Source organism: Mesocricetus auratus, unplaced genomic scaffold (assembly GCF_017639785.1).
Source record: "Mesocricetus auratus isolate SY011 unplaced genomic scaffold, BCM_Maur_2.0 Super-Scaffold_100676, whole genome shotgun sequence".
NCBI lineage: Eukaryota > Metazoa > Chordata > Mammalia > Rodentia > Cricetidae > Mesocricetus > Mesocricetus auratus.
The window spans coordinates 152,798,749-152,816,660 of record NW_024429266.1 but is presented as its reverse complement, the minus strand read 5'-3'; the positions used below and the strand labels follow the sequence as shown (position 1 = coordinate 152,816,660).

General features: G+C 51.1%; 1 protein-coding gene across 7 annotated transcripts in view; it reads right to left on the bottom strand.

Annotated features, from left to right (window-relative positions):
* Slc6a6 (solute carrier family 6 member 6) overlaps positions 1–17,912 on the bottom strand; it is a 75,774-nt gene that overhangs the window by 40,187 nt on the left and 17,675 nt on the right. For 3 of the 7 annotated variants that reach the window (XM_040738468.1, XM_040738470.1, XM_040738469.1), the window contains exon 3: positions 7,335–7,451. The exons of the other annotated variants lie outside the window; for them this stretch is intronic. In XM_040738468.1, coding sequence (XP_040594402.1) covers positions 7,335–7,353 — 19 coding nt within the window. In that variant the 5' untranslated portion in view covers positions 7,354–7,451. The remainder of the gene's footprint in view (positions 1–7,334; positions 7,452–17,912) is intronic. 7 annotated transcript variants of the gene reach the window in all.

Genomic DNA, 17,912 nt, shown 5'->3' with positions numbered 1-17,912 from the left:
GTGAGTCCCTTCACACCACCTGCCGGCAGCCTGCTTCCCCAAGAGAGGGGCTGTTTCTCTTGGCTCAGGGCCCACGGCTGTTTGCAGCAGTGAAGATGCTTGATTCTCATGCTAGGAGCTGCCTCGTGGTTACCGCAGCTACAGGTGATTACAATGCATGGAGTTACAGGCTCCAGGAAGTGTCCCTCACCACACAGCTGAAATCACTGTCCCTTTTCCAGGGGCAGCAGCTAGATCCCAGGCTGGCTTTGAACTCACAAGTAGGTGGGATGACCTTGAACTTCTGATCCTCCTGCCTCTACCTTCCCTTCTGCAGTGCTGGGATTACAGGCCAGCACCATCACACAAGTCTAATGTAGCTCTGGGGTTTGAACCCAAGACCTTGCCCACGCCTGGCAAATACTCTACAGCCCAGAGACTTCTTACATGCCCTCACATAAGAGAAGCAGAGGAGGGGAATCCTGCCTCGGGCCACCACACACAGGGGCCAGGACAGGTGGAGCCAGCATCCCCACCTTGCTTTATACTTACAGTAGAGCACAGAAGAGTCTATCGTGCACAGACACAGCGGCTGGGTCAGAGAAGCGGCCTGCCCAGTGCAGAGCCCAGACTGGAGACCCAAAGACATGGCTGCCTGCCTGCCTGCCTGCCTGCCTTCCTCCCAAGGCCTGACTAGCCCGCCCTGGCCTTCAGACATCCATGCCAGGCAGGTCTTGAAGTTGATTTAAGCTGCCACTGCCTCCCCAACATTTGCCTCTGTACTCTAAGACAAGCAGGCACCAAGTTCCAGCTCTCAGTGCTAACATCCACCTTCAGAACCTTAGCTGGAATCAACAGCCCCTACTAGAAAGGATTAAAATCTCTTACTGTTGCTGCCTTCACCGTTGAGGATCTCTTATCAAGGAGGCAGGCATATGTCTGCTTCCTCTTGGGCTTGTCCCCAGCCTACCCCAGTGCCTAGAACACAGCACGTCCTCACAGAGTGCTTGGTGAGAGACTGGATGTCTCTCAGGGTGTCTCTGCAGGAGGAAGAAGCTGTTCTGTATACAGTATGAGAAGCTCTCAAAACCTGGGTCACATACCCATTGCACATGTGGAGACACCGAGGCCTGAAGGCCCTTGCAGAGGAAGGAGAGTCCATGGCTGGACCCCTCTGTACTGTTGTCTACAGAAGAGTCTCCCTCCTGCCCTTTCCCTGTTCACTGAAGAGCCAGTAGGCGTGAGCTCCATGAGGAGGCCATAATGATGCTTCGTGACCCAGGGCAAGTGACAACCTCTCAGTGCCTCAGCTCCCTCATTGGAACACACCTGAGAGCTCTCACCACACTATGGTGAATAATAACATAAAATAAATATTTGAAAACTGTCAAGAGAATGACAGGTTTTTCAGTGTTCTCTCCACAATGTAAGTCTAAGACAGTTGGTTTGATACAGCCATCTCATAACAAATATGTATCTAAAAGCCTCGTGTTGGGGCTGGATAGATGGTTCGGTAGTTAAAAGCACTGGTTGCAGCTGGGCATGGTAGCACACACCTTTAATCCCATTACTTGAGAGGCAGAGGCAGGCAGATCTCTGGGAGTTCTGAGGCCAGCCTGGTCTACAGAGTGAGTTCCAGGACAGTCAGGGCTACACAGAGAAATCCTGTTTGAAAAAACAAAAAAAGAATGTTTACTGCTATTCCAAAGGAAACAGTTTAGCTCCCAGCACCTTGGTGGTGGCTCACAACCATCGGTAAGCCCCAGTTCTGCAGGGTCTGATGCCCTCTCTAGCCTTCTTGACACTGTACACATGTGGTACACTGACATATTCAGTCAAAACACTCATAAAGATAAATTAAAACTTCATGTTGTATATGCAATAAATATGCAATTATTGCCAATTAAAAAAATTATGTCAGGTGGTAGCAGTGCACACCTTTAATCCCAGCACTTGGGAGGCAGAGGCAGGTGGATCTCTGGGAGCTTGAGGCCAGCCTGATCTACAGAGCAAGTTCCAGGATAGCCAGGGCTACACACAAAGAAATCTGGTCTTAAGAAACAAAACCAAAACAAACTAAACATATTTATGCACATATATGTACACACGTGCGCGCGCACACACACACACACACACACACACCATGCATAGTGGCACACACCTGTAACCCCACCATTTGGGAGGTTGAAGCAGTAGGATTGCCAACAATTTGAGACTAGCTTGGGCCGCATAGTGAGTAAACTGAACTACAAAGCATGAACCTTTGTTAAAAATAAATACAGAAGCTGGAGAAACGGCTCGATGGTTAAGGGCACTGACTGCTTGCTCTTCCAGAAGACCCAGGTTCAGTTCCCAGCACCCACACGGTGGCTCACAACCATGTGTAACTTCAGCTCCAGGGAATCTCATGCCATCCTCTGGCCTCTGTTGGCATCAGGCACACATGCAGTACACATACCGACAGACATGCTGGCAAAACACCCATTCTCATTAAAAAAATTATGATAATGGGTAATTTTAAAGCAAAAGAAAAAGAGCTATATTTAACAGTACCCACATTTTTTCCCTAGCACTATTCGAAGTTTCCCCAGGCAGCCTTTTAATTAGCTTCCTCCAAAGGTGCCTTATCATCTTGCTTTCGATGATGACACGGCCCAGAGAGGTGAAGGTCATTTGACCACACCACACAATGCATACTGCAGTGTGAGCAGCTCCAAAGCCCACGTTCTCAACCACCCGTACAGTCAGGGATGCCATCTCTCCAGCTTCACAAGCAAACTAGGTCCTGGGGCCTTTAAGCAACCAGCTACGGGCTGATGAGAAGGCTCAGTGGGCAAAAAGGGCTTTGCCACAGTGCCTAGATGTGTCGCCCACAGGATGGGAGGAACAAACTGGCTCCCGCAGGCTGTCCTCTGACCTGCTTCTGAGTAGTGTAACCAGTGCACACACAAACCCACTCACTCTGGACAGATGTAATTTTAAAAAGCTAAAAACCAGCTGCAAGCCACTGAGCCAGCTGACAAATTAGGGAACCAAGCTCAAGGCAAACAGGGAAGTGAAGGGCCACATGACGTGACAGGCTGAACCAGGGGTCACGGGACTGTGATGGGGGCCCTGTGCACGGGGCCTGTCTCTAGGACTTCTCACAGCTCAAAGGGGTTCACTGGAGCAAAGTCTCCATAGACTAAGAGCAAATGTACAGGTGCAAGGAGCGAAGGGCTGGGATCCATCAGTAATGCCTGAGTGGGAAGGCTGGGATCCATCAGTAATGCCTGAGTGGGAAGGCTGGGATCCATCAGTAATGCCTGAGTGCAAGGGCTGGGATCCATCAGTAATGCCTGAGTAGGAGGGCTGGGACCCACTAGAATTGTCTGCCAAGAGTTCTACCCAGGTTCCATCTTTGGCCCTAAGAGGTGTGTAAAGTGCATCACTGGATTAAGTGAGCTGGGTTAACAATGTTCTCTGCCCTCTAAGCAGGGTAGATGTTTCTGTAAAGAAAACACAAGAGTCAGAGTGGTGGTACTGGCCAGTAACCTCAGCTTTTGGGAGGAGGCACCAGGATCAGGAGTTTAAGATCACACATATCTACATAGAAAGTTTGAGATTAGCCAGGGCTACATGAGACTGGCTCCAAAAATTTTAAAGGAGAAATTACTTTTTAAAAAAAGCCTTTAAGCAATTTAATCATTTAATTGGATCACATGGTCTTCATCATCGTTTGGTAATCTATTTCCGCAAACAGGCTAAGTCAAGTGTGACAACTGAACCGTCTCCTGGAGTCTGGCAGGCAAAGGCAGAACAGAAGAGCAGGGACCAGGGAGGATGGGCAGCTCTAGGCTCCTGCCACCAAAGGTGCCCCTTGGACTGGGATCCCCTGGGACCATATCCTCCATGGCGTCTACCTACACTAGTACATCTTCCAACTTCTTTAACACCTGTGCCCCAAACCCACAGGAAAAGGGGCGTGGCTAGGGCAGACTCACTTTGGTCAGACCACTGGCCCAGCTCAGTCAACACAGCCACAGTGAAGGGCAAGTCAAGGCTTGTAAGGGTATACTGGCAAGATCAAGACAGATCCGTTGGCCTGTCCCCATGATGCCAACTGGGAAGCTAGTGGTTCCACTGTACAGGAACAGAGCACAGAACAAATGAATGAGCAGCAGCACTCTCAAAGTGAAAGTGAGCATTAGCTCAGCTCTCTGTCTCCGGCCAGGGTGCCTGTCTACCTGGGGGTCAGCATCCTACTCCTGGATCTAGCTACAACCCCATCCTCTGGAGCACTGGATGGAGGCTGAGGCTCAGAGCAGGAATGCTCTTGTTGCACAGCCTCCCCCAGAGCAGAGGACCTCCAGATGGGGCCTGCCAAACCGAACAATGAGCTTTACCAGCTTACAGGGGCAAGCAGACAGAGTGAGGTGGGTTCTATTTGCAGCCACACACACAGCTGGGATTTATATCCAGACAATTCGTGCTTCTCACCATACTGCCATCAAGCCAAGTTCTATCTAAAAGATCTGGGGGAACCGAGTTCCGAGGGGAGGGGAAAGTACACACAAAGACAGCCATACTAGACCTGGAAGGATGACTTTGCAGTTAAGAGCACCAGCTGCTCTTCCAGAGGACCTAGGTTCCGTTCCCAGCACACACATGGTGTGCTCAACCTGACGCACTCCTCTGGCCTTTGCAGGCACTGTATGCACATGGTGCAGACATGAACTCAAGCAACCCACCCATAAAACAAAGATAAACCCTTAAAAAAAAGATAAGCCGGGCATGATGGCGTATGCCTTTAGTCCCAGCACTAAGAAGGCAGAGGTAGGTGGATCTCTGAGTTTGAGACCAACCTGGTCTACATAGTGAGTTCCAGTCCAGCCAGAGCTACATAGCCTTGAAAACACAAAATTTAAAAGATAGCGGCATTAGACTCGGCAAATAGACAGTGGCCAGAGGATGCCAATGCCTACGGGAATAGGACCTCCAGGCCAGGTTTAAACCTAGATTTATAACGAGTTCCCACTGTTCTACTGACAGCTAAAACCCTTTTGTTTACAAGCTCCAGCTTTCCCTGAGTGGCTAGTCCTCCTTCCAGCTCAGGAAGAGGGTCTCAAGGGCCTTGCTTAGAGTGTTCTGTGACTTTCTGGTCATTTAACCCCCACACCTTGGAGCTACCTACTGCCCTTCTGAGCAGAGTCACTCATGGGATGGATGGGTTGAAGGAAGCTGCCTTTGTGTGCAAAGAAGGACCAGTGCGTAGTGGACCTCCTTCCTATTGTCTGAAGGTCCGCCACTGGTGATAAGGAGAAGGCGTGTCTCTAAGCACAGGGCTTGCACCAGACTACAGAGGTGAAGCCAAGTTCTGCAAAGCACAGGGTTCCCCTTCTACAAAAGGCGACTCCAGGCCTGGCAGTTCTCCCTGGTGGCAGAAGGTGGCTGTGTGGAAACAAAGCCCCATCTGTCACCTGCCTGTCATCTACCTGTTTGGTCTGGTTACAGGGTCATCCTATTGTTCCCTAAAATCAGAGACAGTGGAAACGCACGTTTTATTAAAACACAAAAGTTCTGGGAAGTTCAGAGGAAAGGCAGGAGGGCTTCCAAAGTAGGAAGAGACTGCAAAGAAGGGGTACAGGGAAGATCCCTCCCCTCTGAGCTGGACACCCAAAGTCTAGGTTGGGTCTGGGGGTCAGGGGAGTAACCTAGTTACCAGATGCCATTCAGTGGACCTCCAACTTTTAGTTACAAAGTTAGGCAGGAGAAGGAGGTGAGGGAGAAAGGGGGAGGGGAGGTAAGAATGAGGGGAGAGGCAGAAGAGGGAGGGAAGAAGAGAGGGGGAAGGGAGAGGAGGGGAAGGGAGAAGGAGGAAGTAGGGAGGCCTGACCACACCGTGGTGTCTCCAGGGTGCTCCGGGCCAGGGAGTGTGCACCTGGAGATTTTATACACAAAAAGCTTCAGGACACCTGGCTCCTGACCTTGCCAGCCACCTGTCTCCTTTAGCTCCTAGGTGGACCAAGCTCTTGGCTCTGAAGGGACAGCTCTGCTCCTCCCCACAGGGGAGGTGAGTCAGCAGGCATGGGCTCCAGGCACTGACTCACCCAGCCACAGGGCTGCCATTCACCTCCAGCAGCGTCATTTCCCCAGCGTCAGGGCCTCTTGTGGTGGGGGTGGGGTGCCAGGGTCCTGAGGCAGGCATGTGGAGCCCAGGATTATTTCTGGAGGCCTCTGCGGTTTCCACAAACCTCCCCACTTTCAAGCTACAGGGACCCAAGGCGGCACCCTGTGTCCTTCTGTGAAAGGGAAGCAGAACCCTTCTCTCACTCCGCAGAAATGCAAGAGAAGCCCCAAGAGTTAGGCCACCTTGTGACCCCTCCACAATTGTCATGTGACTTCATAGAGAGCAGGCAGCATACTCGGCTAGGTGGCCTTAGGCAAGTCACTGCCCTTGAGCCTCAGCCTTACCATCTGTGCAATGGGTGTGATGTCTGGGCAATGTGTGATACTTGTAAATCACCCCCCTCCCCCAGGGTTACTCTTTCAACGCTTCATTTTCGCCATACAGAAAGGGCATCCTTCCTTCCTGGCACCAAAGCCCAATCAGACTATGACTTAAAAGCATGGCAGGAGCAGTCACCTACCCAGAGCCACCCTCGGTTCTGAGCAAAGGAGAAGCCATGCCTGCTTCCCCACCCCCACTCCCAGGAGCTGAAGACCTCCCTAGGATGCTTTCTCACACCCCACACCTTGACCAGGGATCACCCAAGAGTAATGGACACAACCCTCACCAGGCAGTGACAGTCAACCTCCAGGGCCCCACATCACCAGCCTGTGCTCCTCTGTCTGTCACCCCTCCCACCACGCGTCCCAGCTGCTGCCTGACAGAGTGCCGAGAACCCTAAGGGTGCCTTGATGCCTGCAGAGCCGCAGGACAAAGTGCAGCAACATCAGGAAAGAGCGACCTGAAGCCTGTTCATAGACTCAGAGTACAACTTCCCCAAGAAGGAGATTCTGTTGCTGTTGTTTTGGAGAGTCCCGAATCTTAGCTTCAATTTCTATCATGCAGCACATTCCCCGAGCATTTCCCCAAGCGACCCCAAAGGCTCGTTGAGTACCAGGGGATTCCCTTGGCAGCTGCATGATAGGGCCTCAGAAGCCCTGGCATGTCCATACGCAATCCCACTCTGTAGGAGAAAGCAGAGTCCTGGCCCCACAGCACTCTGCCATGGTGGCCCAGCATGGATGGCAGCAGCAGATGTGCTCCAGAGAAGGAACTGCAGAGAGGTGGGGAGTAGAGACACTCCTAACACCCCTACCCTGTGGATATAATAGGTGCCAGAGGCAGAGAATAAACTCCTATTGCAAACCTGGGTGCACGGGATTCATATCTAACTCTGTCAGGCTGACGGACGTTGGTGCAGCGTGTGGCGGTGGCAGCGGCTTCCAGGGCTACAAGATGGTGCCTAACACCAGCTACTGCTTGGCTAGAAGAAAAACTCAGCGTTAAAATCCATGTGGGGAGTATCCCGAGGTTGACACAAATCAGCTGTGTCTTCCTCTGTGCACAGGGCATCTCCCAGGGCAACACCAGCACTTGTCTCTCCACTGCTAGCCCAGGTAAGCTCTAGTGAAAGGCACCCAGGGCACAGCACTGCCTTCTCATGACCTGCCCCCAGCTGCTGGAAACCCATCAGAAGCAAGCCCCGCAGCTCACTTCTAGCAAACTCTGCCTGGCAGCCAGATCATCCCCAGCCCGAGAACTAATAGTGCCTCCCAGCTGCCTGCAGAGCTCTCTGTGAACTTCACCTGGAATCCAAGCTTCACCAACCCTTTCTGCCCTATCCTGGGTGGGTGATCCCCTTTACATCCCAGGATGGCCATATTCTCCTGGTATTCCTCTTTCTGGTTCTAAACTCTCAGAACACCCATGTTTAATTCACCCACTGCAAGTCTTCTTAGTCATCCCAGATCTTGCCACATCACACCTGCCATTCACCTGGGACTGGGCTCTGGTTCAGAATTGGGAAATTTCGGGCAAAGTTTCAAGATCAGCTTAAGAAACCAGATCTTCATTTTGTCTTCATTTTGTTTTGACACAGGGTCTAACTGTGTAGTCCTGGCAGACCTAAAACTCATCATATGAACCAGGCTGACCTCAAACTCATAGAGATTCATCTGTTTCTGCTTCCCAATTAAAAGTGTATGCTACCTATTACTCCCAGCTGGCCGGGCTTTGGTCCGATAGACTGTAGAACCTTGGGGAATAAGCTAGGGTGTGCGTACCAGGACCCATCTGTACCTATTGACTCAATCTTAAAGGTGGATCCCAGAAATCTCACCTGCTATGTCTGCTTCCCAGAAGTCTTGGAAGAGTGGGGTTGTAAACTGGGAGGCACTGGATAAAATGTCAAATAAAATTGACCATCAGCCATTGTTTAGCTGATGCAGTGCACATGTGCCAAGCTTATATGGGGGTGGGGGGTGGAAGGCCTAGCAAAGCTGAAGGCCTTTCAGTCCCTTCTGTGGCAGCTCTTCCAACTCTGGACAGGGCCACCCTGAGAGACAAAGGCGAGGGCCTTTGGGGCCTCTGGGGCTGGGTGGTTAAGTAGGGCCTTCCTGTCTGATCCAAGAAGAAAGTGTCGGAGGCGGCACCCAACCACAGTGGGCAGCCTGGGCCACAGACAGAGGCTCCTCCTCAGCTCAGCATCCCAGCAAGGGCGAGAGATAGCTGGGCTAGCCTCTCATAGATGCCTCCATACCACAAGGGCACATCTTGGATTTGTGAGAGGGGACACCATCTCCTATAGTGGTGGAAACAGAATATTCTCAGCCAGAGAAACACCTGCTATGGAATGCCAACAACAGGGCAGACTCCTCCACTGCTGCAAACAGAAGACTGCCCCTCACTAAGTGAGATTAAACCAGCTGACTGAGGAACCCTACACCTGGAACCCCACTGCCCCTCCCAACAGGCGCAGGCACACTGGTCTCTCTCGGGAGAGAGAGTACTCACAAAGCAGTCTCCAGAGAATGGGCCCTGTTTAGTAGCACTGTTGGGATTAGGTGAGCTCACAGAGGCCCTTGGAGTGGCACCTGACAAAAGCCACCAACATTCTCCCTAAACCTCTACCACCAGGACTTGGGCACAGCACAGCCCTGCTGAGTGTTTGATTGGCTCCCTCACTGCCAGAACTCAAACATGGGATGTCACCCCAACACCCAGCCTCCCCCACTGCCCTTCCCCCTGAGGGGAGGTGCCCCTCGGGTGGAGGGCTGAGAGCAGCAGCCATCACTGCTTCAGATTCATGTCTTCCCAAAGAGCTTTGCCCCCATGACTGAGTAGACTCACATGGCCTGTGTCTATCTGGAACAAAGCCTTCACCAGCTGGTATTATTGGGGAGACAGGGTCCCTTGTATTATTACAGTTCTTTGTCTTTTTCTACAGTGTTGGGAATGTGGCTCAGAGCTTCAAATGCTAGGCAAGTGTTTTGCCAACCAGATGCACCCCAGCCGGTTCCCTTTTTTTCCCCCTATTAAAAATGTTTTCTTGGGGTTGGAGAGATGGCTCAGCAGTTAAAGCGCACTGGCTGCTCTTCCAGAGGATCCAGGATCAATTTCCAGTGCCTACATGGCAACTCACAATTGTCTGTAACTCCTGTTCAGGGGGGATCTGATATCCTCACACCAATGCACAGGAAATAAGATTTAAAATATTTTCTCTTTTACATCATGGGGAAAAAACCTGTCATCTTTTAAAAGTCTCCATGGGACTGGAGAGATGGGTTAGTAGTTAAGAGCACTTACTTCTCTTTTGCAGAGGAGTAACTAGAGTTTGGTGGCTCCCAACCATCTGTAACTCTAGTTCCAGGGGACCCAATGCCCTCTTCTGACCATTGTGAACACTGCACCCAGGTGGTGCACATATATATATATATATATATACAGACATACATTCATGCACGTAAAATAAACAAACCTTTAAAAAATCCCCATAAGGGGCTTAGGGCATGTGGTTCAATGGCAGAGCTTTGCCTAGAATACCGAGCCCCCGGTTCTACCCTCAGCACCATGGGGGATGGGAGGACTCTAACCACCCTAAGAAATTCACAGTGGGGTGTGCTCCGAGATACCCCAATGTATTTTTGGCTCTCCGTCTCCTCAATGCTACCTCAGATTCCTTGCTCAGCCTACACCCATCTCTCAGCAGTGTGGCTCTGGTTCCCCAGCAGTAATCCTGTACCTTCTCTGGTGGCCTCAGATTGCTTTGTGTTCCAGGGCAGGGACTGGGCCTGCCCCAGGTGCACTGAGAAGGACCTGGGTTTGCCGTAGTCATAGCAACCCTTTGTTCCTCTAATTCCAACTGTTTTCCTATGGTTGAAATAATAACTGCAGCTGACATGTGGCCACACAGCTCTGGGTGCTTTATATAATTCCACCTAATAACAGTTTTTTTTTTTAATCAGGCTAAATATTTCCCTTCTTCCTTTAAATCCTTCTCCAATGATTGCTGCCGCTCACTTATCTCCTAATTAGTCCAAAGGTAATGGGCCTCCAGAGCATCTTAGCCAGCAGGGACAAAAGCACTCTGGAAATGTCCTGTGCATGTGGAGAGATACCCACCAGCTCAGGCAGTGCATTCCAGGCTGTCTCTCGGTATCCAGCCCTTACTAGCCATCGAGATGAGAGCCATCACCCCACTTTGTGGAGGCCCAACCAACACTCAGGTGGTTGAGCCACCTGACTGCGGTTTACACAGCCAGGAAGAAGCACACTTCCAAGTCTGATCCTTAACTGCTGAGCTCAGGGTTATTTCCATTTAACACCTTTAACAACCCAAAGTCCTACCCCTTCAGCTTGGCACAGGAGACTATTGACAGTGGCTAAAGGTAGAGGGGCCACTTTGCAAACTAACCCCTCCAAATTAAGACTCTGAATCTCCAAACCACAGTTGCTTTCACAGGCCAGATGCAGCCACGTGGCACGGTGACTATGTGGCAGGTGGCAGCGACCGCAGCAGTAGACACCCACATGCCACACAGGCCTTGCTAACTGTTTTCTCACTTAATTATACTCAGGACAGGTGAGAGTCAGCAATACCAGCTCTAATTGCTAAATACCGACCCTCCGGCTAAGAAAGAGGGCTTGTTTTCAACCGTTAGGATCAACCAGGTTGAAACAATCAGGAGGACAAAGTCCAGGGAATGGCTACTCTCCATGGCTAATACTGGGGACAGCCATTTCCGTAATCGTAATCGGACTGCCTCTCCCCATCCCCTGCCTGCCCCAGCAGTGCCCTGCCCCCTCACTTTCCCTGGGCTGTCACTCTGAGCTCTCAGTCACTCAGACTCTTTCCAGTATCCCACCCTCCACAGCCTAGGGCTTAATCAGCTTAGTCATGTATACAGCTTGGGACACCCAAAAAAAGGTCTCCTTTTCCTCCTTGGGGGCAAGGATACCTGTGATTTAGGCCATAGCTATAAATAGCCCCTAACTCCATCCTTTTTAATTGACTCATCTATTTATTTGGTCAAGGAGTTCCTTCTGACCCCTCCCCCACCATGGCCGAGTTCTACATTACTACCTCTTCCTAACACACGCCTGATGCCGGGAAAGGAGGGTCCCTCCCCCTGGCTTCTGCAGCTTTGCTCCCAAGTCCATGGCAGGCCATGCCTCCTTCTGAGAATCTGGTCCAGCCTCCTCCACTGCCTCACCTAGAATTTAATTGGAATCTAATGGGTCACTGGCCATCTGAGTGGTGACCTCAGGACCCTGGCTTCTCCCTGAGGGCCTCAGTAGCATCATTGCTAAATGGACCATCTCAAATTACATAAGGCGAGGCTGGAGGAAGGGCCTCAGCACAGATCAGATTTGCTCTGGGAGACAAAATACACCCTCTGCCCTGGAAGATCACTGGCTTTTATTTTAGGAACTTTTCAAACAAGTTCTGACTTCGACCAGACCCTTCTCAAGCCTGTGAAAGGAAGAAACAAACCCACCAGGCAAATATTCTGGTTCTCCATCACACTGGGTGACAGACAAGGAGCTTTGGCAGGGTGGCTCTCTATGGTCCACCCCCAAAACCCTGTGAAATGTCTAACTAGGTTCCTCCCTGAAGCTCAAGCCAAGGTGACTCGTAGGCTGAGCTGGGGTGAGTTGTGCTTTTCCATCTTAAATGCCCCTCATCAAAACAGTGTTAAAGTCACGAATACGGCCACTGGTCTGTCTCCACAGTCTGGTTCCCCCAAAGTGGAGCAAGACTAACCCCTGGACACAACATCCAGCATTGAGATCACGAGGTGAGAGTCCCCTCCCCTGCCCAGAAGATAAGCCAGGCCAAGACACGCCTTTCTCGGCTTCCTGAAAGTTACTCTTGGCTTTCACTCTGAGCCACACCATGCATTTACACACGCTGCTTCCTCTAAGGGCAATGCCCTTCCGGTCTTCCTCCCACCTGTTGCTTAAAACCTCCGGAAATAGTTTGTGTGTCCAGAGCATCCTTACCAGGTAAGGCTCGGTGCTGGAGTGTTTGCCTGCTTGGCTGTGAGAAGCCCTGGTTTCCATGCACACAGGGACACAAAGCCAAGACAGCTTCAAACTTCCATTGCCCTGGCAATCTCCAGACTGAGCAGTCTGTCACTCACCTGAGTGCACAGGACACAGGAGAGACTAAACCACAGAGAGGTCCACTACATTTGTATTTTAAGACAGTCTCATGTAGCTGAGGCTGACCTCAGACTTCACTGTGTAGCTAAGGATAGCCACCAGCTCCTGATCCTCCATCTCTACCTCCCAGAGACTGGGATTTCAAACATACACGCCCACACCAGAAAAGCCCAAGGCTTTTGATGACTGACAATCAGACTTTCCATTCTCACTTTTCATATACTTCAGAGAGTTTCCCCAAACTTGCCCTGCCGTCAAGCACTCTTGCCAGCCCTGGTCTTCTGCAGGATGGCAAAGCTAGACACAGATAAAAAGGCAAACCTGCTGGACAACTGGAAAGGTCAAAGGGATGGGAAGGTCAAGATCTTGCCCCAAGCAGAGTAGGTAAGAAGCTGAGGTGACATCTCTCCTTGGCCATAGGATCCAGGCATCAGTCAGCCTGGAGAAGGCCACTGTTGGACCTGGGTGTGATGGCTCACACCTATAATCCCGGCAGTCAGGAAGCTGAGGCAGGAGGATCACTGTTAGATTCCAAGACAGCCAGAGATATATACAGCAGAACCCGTCTCAAAAGCCGAGAACAAAGACCACTCTGGTTCTGCCTCTTTTAGCAAGACAGATGTCTCTGAATGTCTCTGAGAGCAATTCTCTGTGACCATGGTTAGAAAGAGGCACCGATAAGAGACACGAGTTCTTAAAAATACCCAAACTCTGGGGAGAAGGCTCAGTGGTTAAGAGCATTTGTTACTCTTGCAGAGGAACCACAGAAAGGCTCACAGAATGGTGCCTGGGAATGCTCACTGAGTCAGTGCCCTGTATTTTACCTGGCAATTCTATCCTGTGTCCCAGGGGATCCCTGCCTTATCCACACCCCAGCACAAAACGCAAAGCCCACTACTGGCTGCCCCAGGCCCCTCCTACTCTTTTCCCCACCCCACGAAGCCTCTTTCCTGCTAGCTATGGAGCCCTTTTGAGGTCCTCTGGGCTCTCCCTCTTCAGGTATACATCACTGAGGGGATGGCATACACATGATATACAATCCACCTTCTGCTAGCCGGACAGCCTTCTCCCCGACAGACATTGCGAATCAATTGTGGCACTGTTCCCACTGATCCGGCACCAGCCTTAGATAAGAGGCGAGAGAAGGCCCTGTAAGAGGAAGGATCAAGAGCTCTAGCTAACAATCACAAGACAACTCACGCAGGAGGGCAGGGATGAGTGAGGATGGAGGGATAGGACAGAGGCAAAGAGAGTCAGCCCGGGAAACGATGGGCAGAGGGATGCCAGACAAAATGACCCCACGGAGATGTCCCACCAAGCTGCCAAGCTGGGGCTGAGACTAGACGGGATCAGTGCCTCCTTGTGCTCCAAACAAGTCTTGTACAGACAAGAGAATTGGCAGCAAGAGGGGAGTCCCCTTGTTCCAGGGAACCCAGACCCTCCCTAAGTGACAGAGGGGCTTCACATTTGGTCATTCCTACACAAAAACCTTATCTGGAAACAAGTGACCCCCTCCTGTTTTCATGTGAGAAAGTAGCCCAGAGAGGTAGAGCAGCTGTCCTTGTGGGTGGGAAACAGGTCAAGAGTGTGTGGAAGTTCTCCTTCTGGGAACCCTGAAGCCAGCCCCCTCCGCAGAGCGGGCAGCCAGGGACTGGCTGGTAACAGGTGAACAACTGGAAAGACCTTCCAGAAACTTCTCTCAAGTGTGGTGAGCACCTCTGATCTTTCCGAGACTGTTTCCAAGGAGACCCTCTCCTTGACAGATTTCTCACTTGGCCCCTGCTGGAAGCAAGAGCCTGAACAAAAAGTTGTCCTTGGGGCACTGTCACAGAGGCCCGAGCTTTCTGGCCACAAGTGTGACCAGAAGAGAGGCACCAGCATGCTGGCCTTGGCATTTGTGGGAAAGCCCATGTCTCAGCCAGATATGGGATGGGAAATAAAAGCCAGACTGTCCAGACTGCCTTCTGGAGCCTCAATATTCCCACCTGCGACATGGGTCAATAGTAACTATCTTAGATGACTGTGGCAGTGCCCATATAGAGAAGCACTGTGAAAACTGCAGCTCTGTCCCTGTCTGTGCACCATGACTTCTCCAAAACAGCAGGGCCCAATCACACCAGCGGCGGGAAGGTGTTGCAAGGACAGCTACTGTTTATTGAGCAATTATTATATGCCCGTCACTGTACCAGAAACTTTTGGTTTTTCTTTCCTTTCCCTCTGAGAAGGCTGCAATGCATGACTTCATAGCCATTTTGACAAAGGCCACAGGAGGCAGGGTTACCAGAGAGTGGAGCTTATTTTTAACTTCCTAGTATGGATAGGTTTTGTTTTTGTTTCTGGGTTTGTCTTGTCTTCTCCGAGTGAGGAGGGACTGGGTAGGGACCGCTCTGGGGTAGGATATGTTAAATCCTCTCCTCTCCAAGGCCCAAAGGCAGAAGTGTCACTGAAGTGGGGCTGCCACTTCTTCCCAGTGTCCCGATTTCTGGCAGGAGTGTCAAAGAAGTTGGTTTCTCAGGGACTTGACACTGGGGGGTCTGCACATCCTTAAAATGGGTATCCCAAGATAGAAGTGTGCCCCAGTGGCAGAATTCAAGGCAAGCATGTGCCCTGGGTTCCATCCCATGTAGGGGGAGGGGAGGACTTCTACGCTGCATCAAGGTATAAGATATGCTCATGTGCAACCACAGTCGGGGCATCAGGCAGACAAGCTCAGAGCTGGCCCCTGCATCAGGGTCGGTACTGTCACCCTTTGGGAGCCCTGAAGGCAGGGTGTCTACAGTGGGACTCAGTGCAGCTCGGAGGCACTTGCCTAGCCCGCTGAGGCCCTGAGTTCCACCCCCAGCACTCAGCCCCCTTTCCCAAAAGGGATGATCAGTTACATTATAAATATAGCCATCACAATTAAAATAGAAGCGGCCCTTGTTCCGCTGCGGAGTGTCCTATCAGAATGAGTAACTGAACAATTTCTCATTGGCTTCCAATTTTCAGCTATCCTCCTGCCTCGGGCTCCCGAGTCTGGGATCACAAGACATGCATCAACACTCCTGGATCAAATGGACTCTTTTTATTCTTTTTTCCCCTTAATTCAAAGAGGACAGTTTTATTAGAGTTTAGAGAAAATCCCCAGGGCAGGCAAGCTGTAAATCAGAGCAACTGCTCAGAGGACAGGAATGGAAAAGTGCAGGGGGAAAGCCAGGCTGCTTGAGGTAAGTTGGAATGGGAGTCAAACACAGACAAGCAGCCCCACGCCAGGGAGGGGGGCTTTACAGAAAGAGTGGCGAAGCATGGGGTCGAGCCAGCATCCAAAGGATGTGGGGTCTAGAGGCAGAAAAAGAGGCCTGTACCTCATGGGGGCTTGTCAGGCCTGGGTCTCGTATTTTTTTAAGAATGGGTTGTCAGGGGCTGGAGAGATGACTCAGCGGTTTAAAGCACTGGCTGCTCTTCCAGAGGTCCTGGGTTCAATTCCCAGCACCTGTCTGTAACTTCAGTTTCAGAGCTTCTGGCATCCTTACACAGACATGTGTGCAGGTAGAACACCAATGAACATAACAATTTTTTTTAAAAATTAAAGAATAGTTTGCCAGCCGGGCGTTGGTGGCACGCCCTTTAATCCCAGCACTTGGGAGGCAGAGGCAGGCGGATCTCTGTGAGTTTGAGGCCAGCCTGGTCTACAGAACAAGTTCCAGGACAGCCTCCAATACAGAGAAACCCTGTCTTGAAAAGCAAAAAACAAAACAAAACAAAAAAAGAATAGTTTGCCATGCCCACCATAGCTATGCCATACCTGTGATCTCAGCTACTGGGAGGGGATGGCTAAGGCATGAGAGTTTCAGACCAGTCCATACAACACAGCAGGACTCCAGATCTTTTGTTTCCACCCACCCTGCAAGACAGGGTTTCTCTGTGTAACATTCCTGGCAGCCCTGGAACTCTGTAAACCAGGCTGGCCTTGAATTCCCAGAGATCCTCCTGGCTCTGTCTCCAGGGTACATGTTCCACTATGGGCAGCTTATAGACACGTGTGTGTGCACACACACACACACACACACACACACACACACCACTCCACTATACTGTGGTCACCTCTGCATGGTGGGAAAAGGGTGACTTTCCCCCTTCTTTTAGTGTTTTCTGTGTCCAAAACATGACTTTTATAGTCAGGGTAAATACAATAAATGCCATTTTCTCACTGACAAGGCCTCTAGGGAGCAGGAGCTGAGGCTTACGCTTAGCATGGCTGAGGTGGCACTTTGTAAAGGACACAGAGTCCACAGACACAGGAGGCATGCCCTGCTCACAGTGTCCTCCCTAGAACACCTAGCCCTGCAGAGGACAAGCACCCAGAAGTGGGCATCCCAGAGGGCAGCACCCTGGAAGGAGGACTTACCTCTTCAATCGAGGGGTGCAGCTGCTCCAAGGACTCCTTTGATGAGGAAATTCTATGTGCGATGTTTGGCACGAATTTTGTTACACTGGCTGAGCCCATTAAACACCCCTGGGCTCACCAAGACTCCATGTCACCTGTTCTGCCAACCCCCATCCTTCAGTGGACTGCAGTTCTCTTGGCTTGACATGACTACTCCATTTTATAGTGGGGAGTCTGAGACTCAAGAGATGTTTAGTGATTTCCTTCCCTTCAAGGTCACACACATCAGGCACAGGCTGGGGCTAGACTGAGAGCTTTGTAGTTTGTTGTTTGTTGTATAGGATTCCCTGGGCTACATCCCAGCCCTGGAGCTAGAATGAACCTGGACCTGCCTGACACCTCAGCTCTGTTCTCTCCACCACAAAGCTGAAAAGACATCATCTCACCCTTCTGAGATGAAAACCAAAGGCTAGGGTCCCCAAGAGATGAGTGGGGTGGGCCACACCCAGAACTTGGTGTGTATCATAAGCTCCCTTCAAATCCTCCTGACTACCAGGTGGAGGGTGGAAGGGAGCCCATGAGCTTTTTCAGACAGAGCAAGTCAGGAGGGCCACAGAGTAGTGGAGAAGGTCAGCCTGAGGGCCAAAGTGTCCCACAGCATGGTCTGCATCTAGGATTAGCTCTGAGGAGGAGCAGGCCTGCCTTCATCTGCTCTCAGCCTAGGAGGCTGTCAGGCCCCAAGAGGCCAGCCACTAGCACAAGACTCTTTATCTAGAAACAGAATTCACATTCCAGTCTTGGCTTCCACTATCCTTGGCTGCTCATTAACCAGCAGCAGGAAGGCCTTGGGAAGGGGAAGGAAGGGGAAGGGGAGTCCCTGGAGGGGACTTCTTGCCTATAGGGAAGACAGTAGGG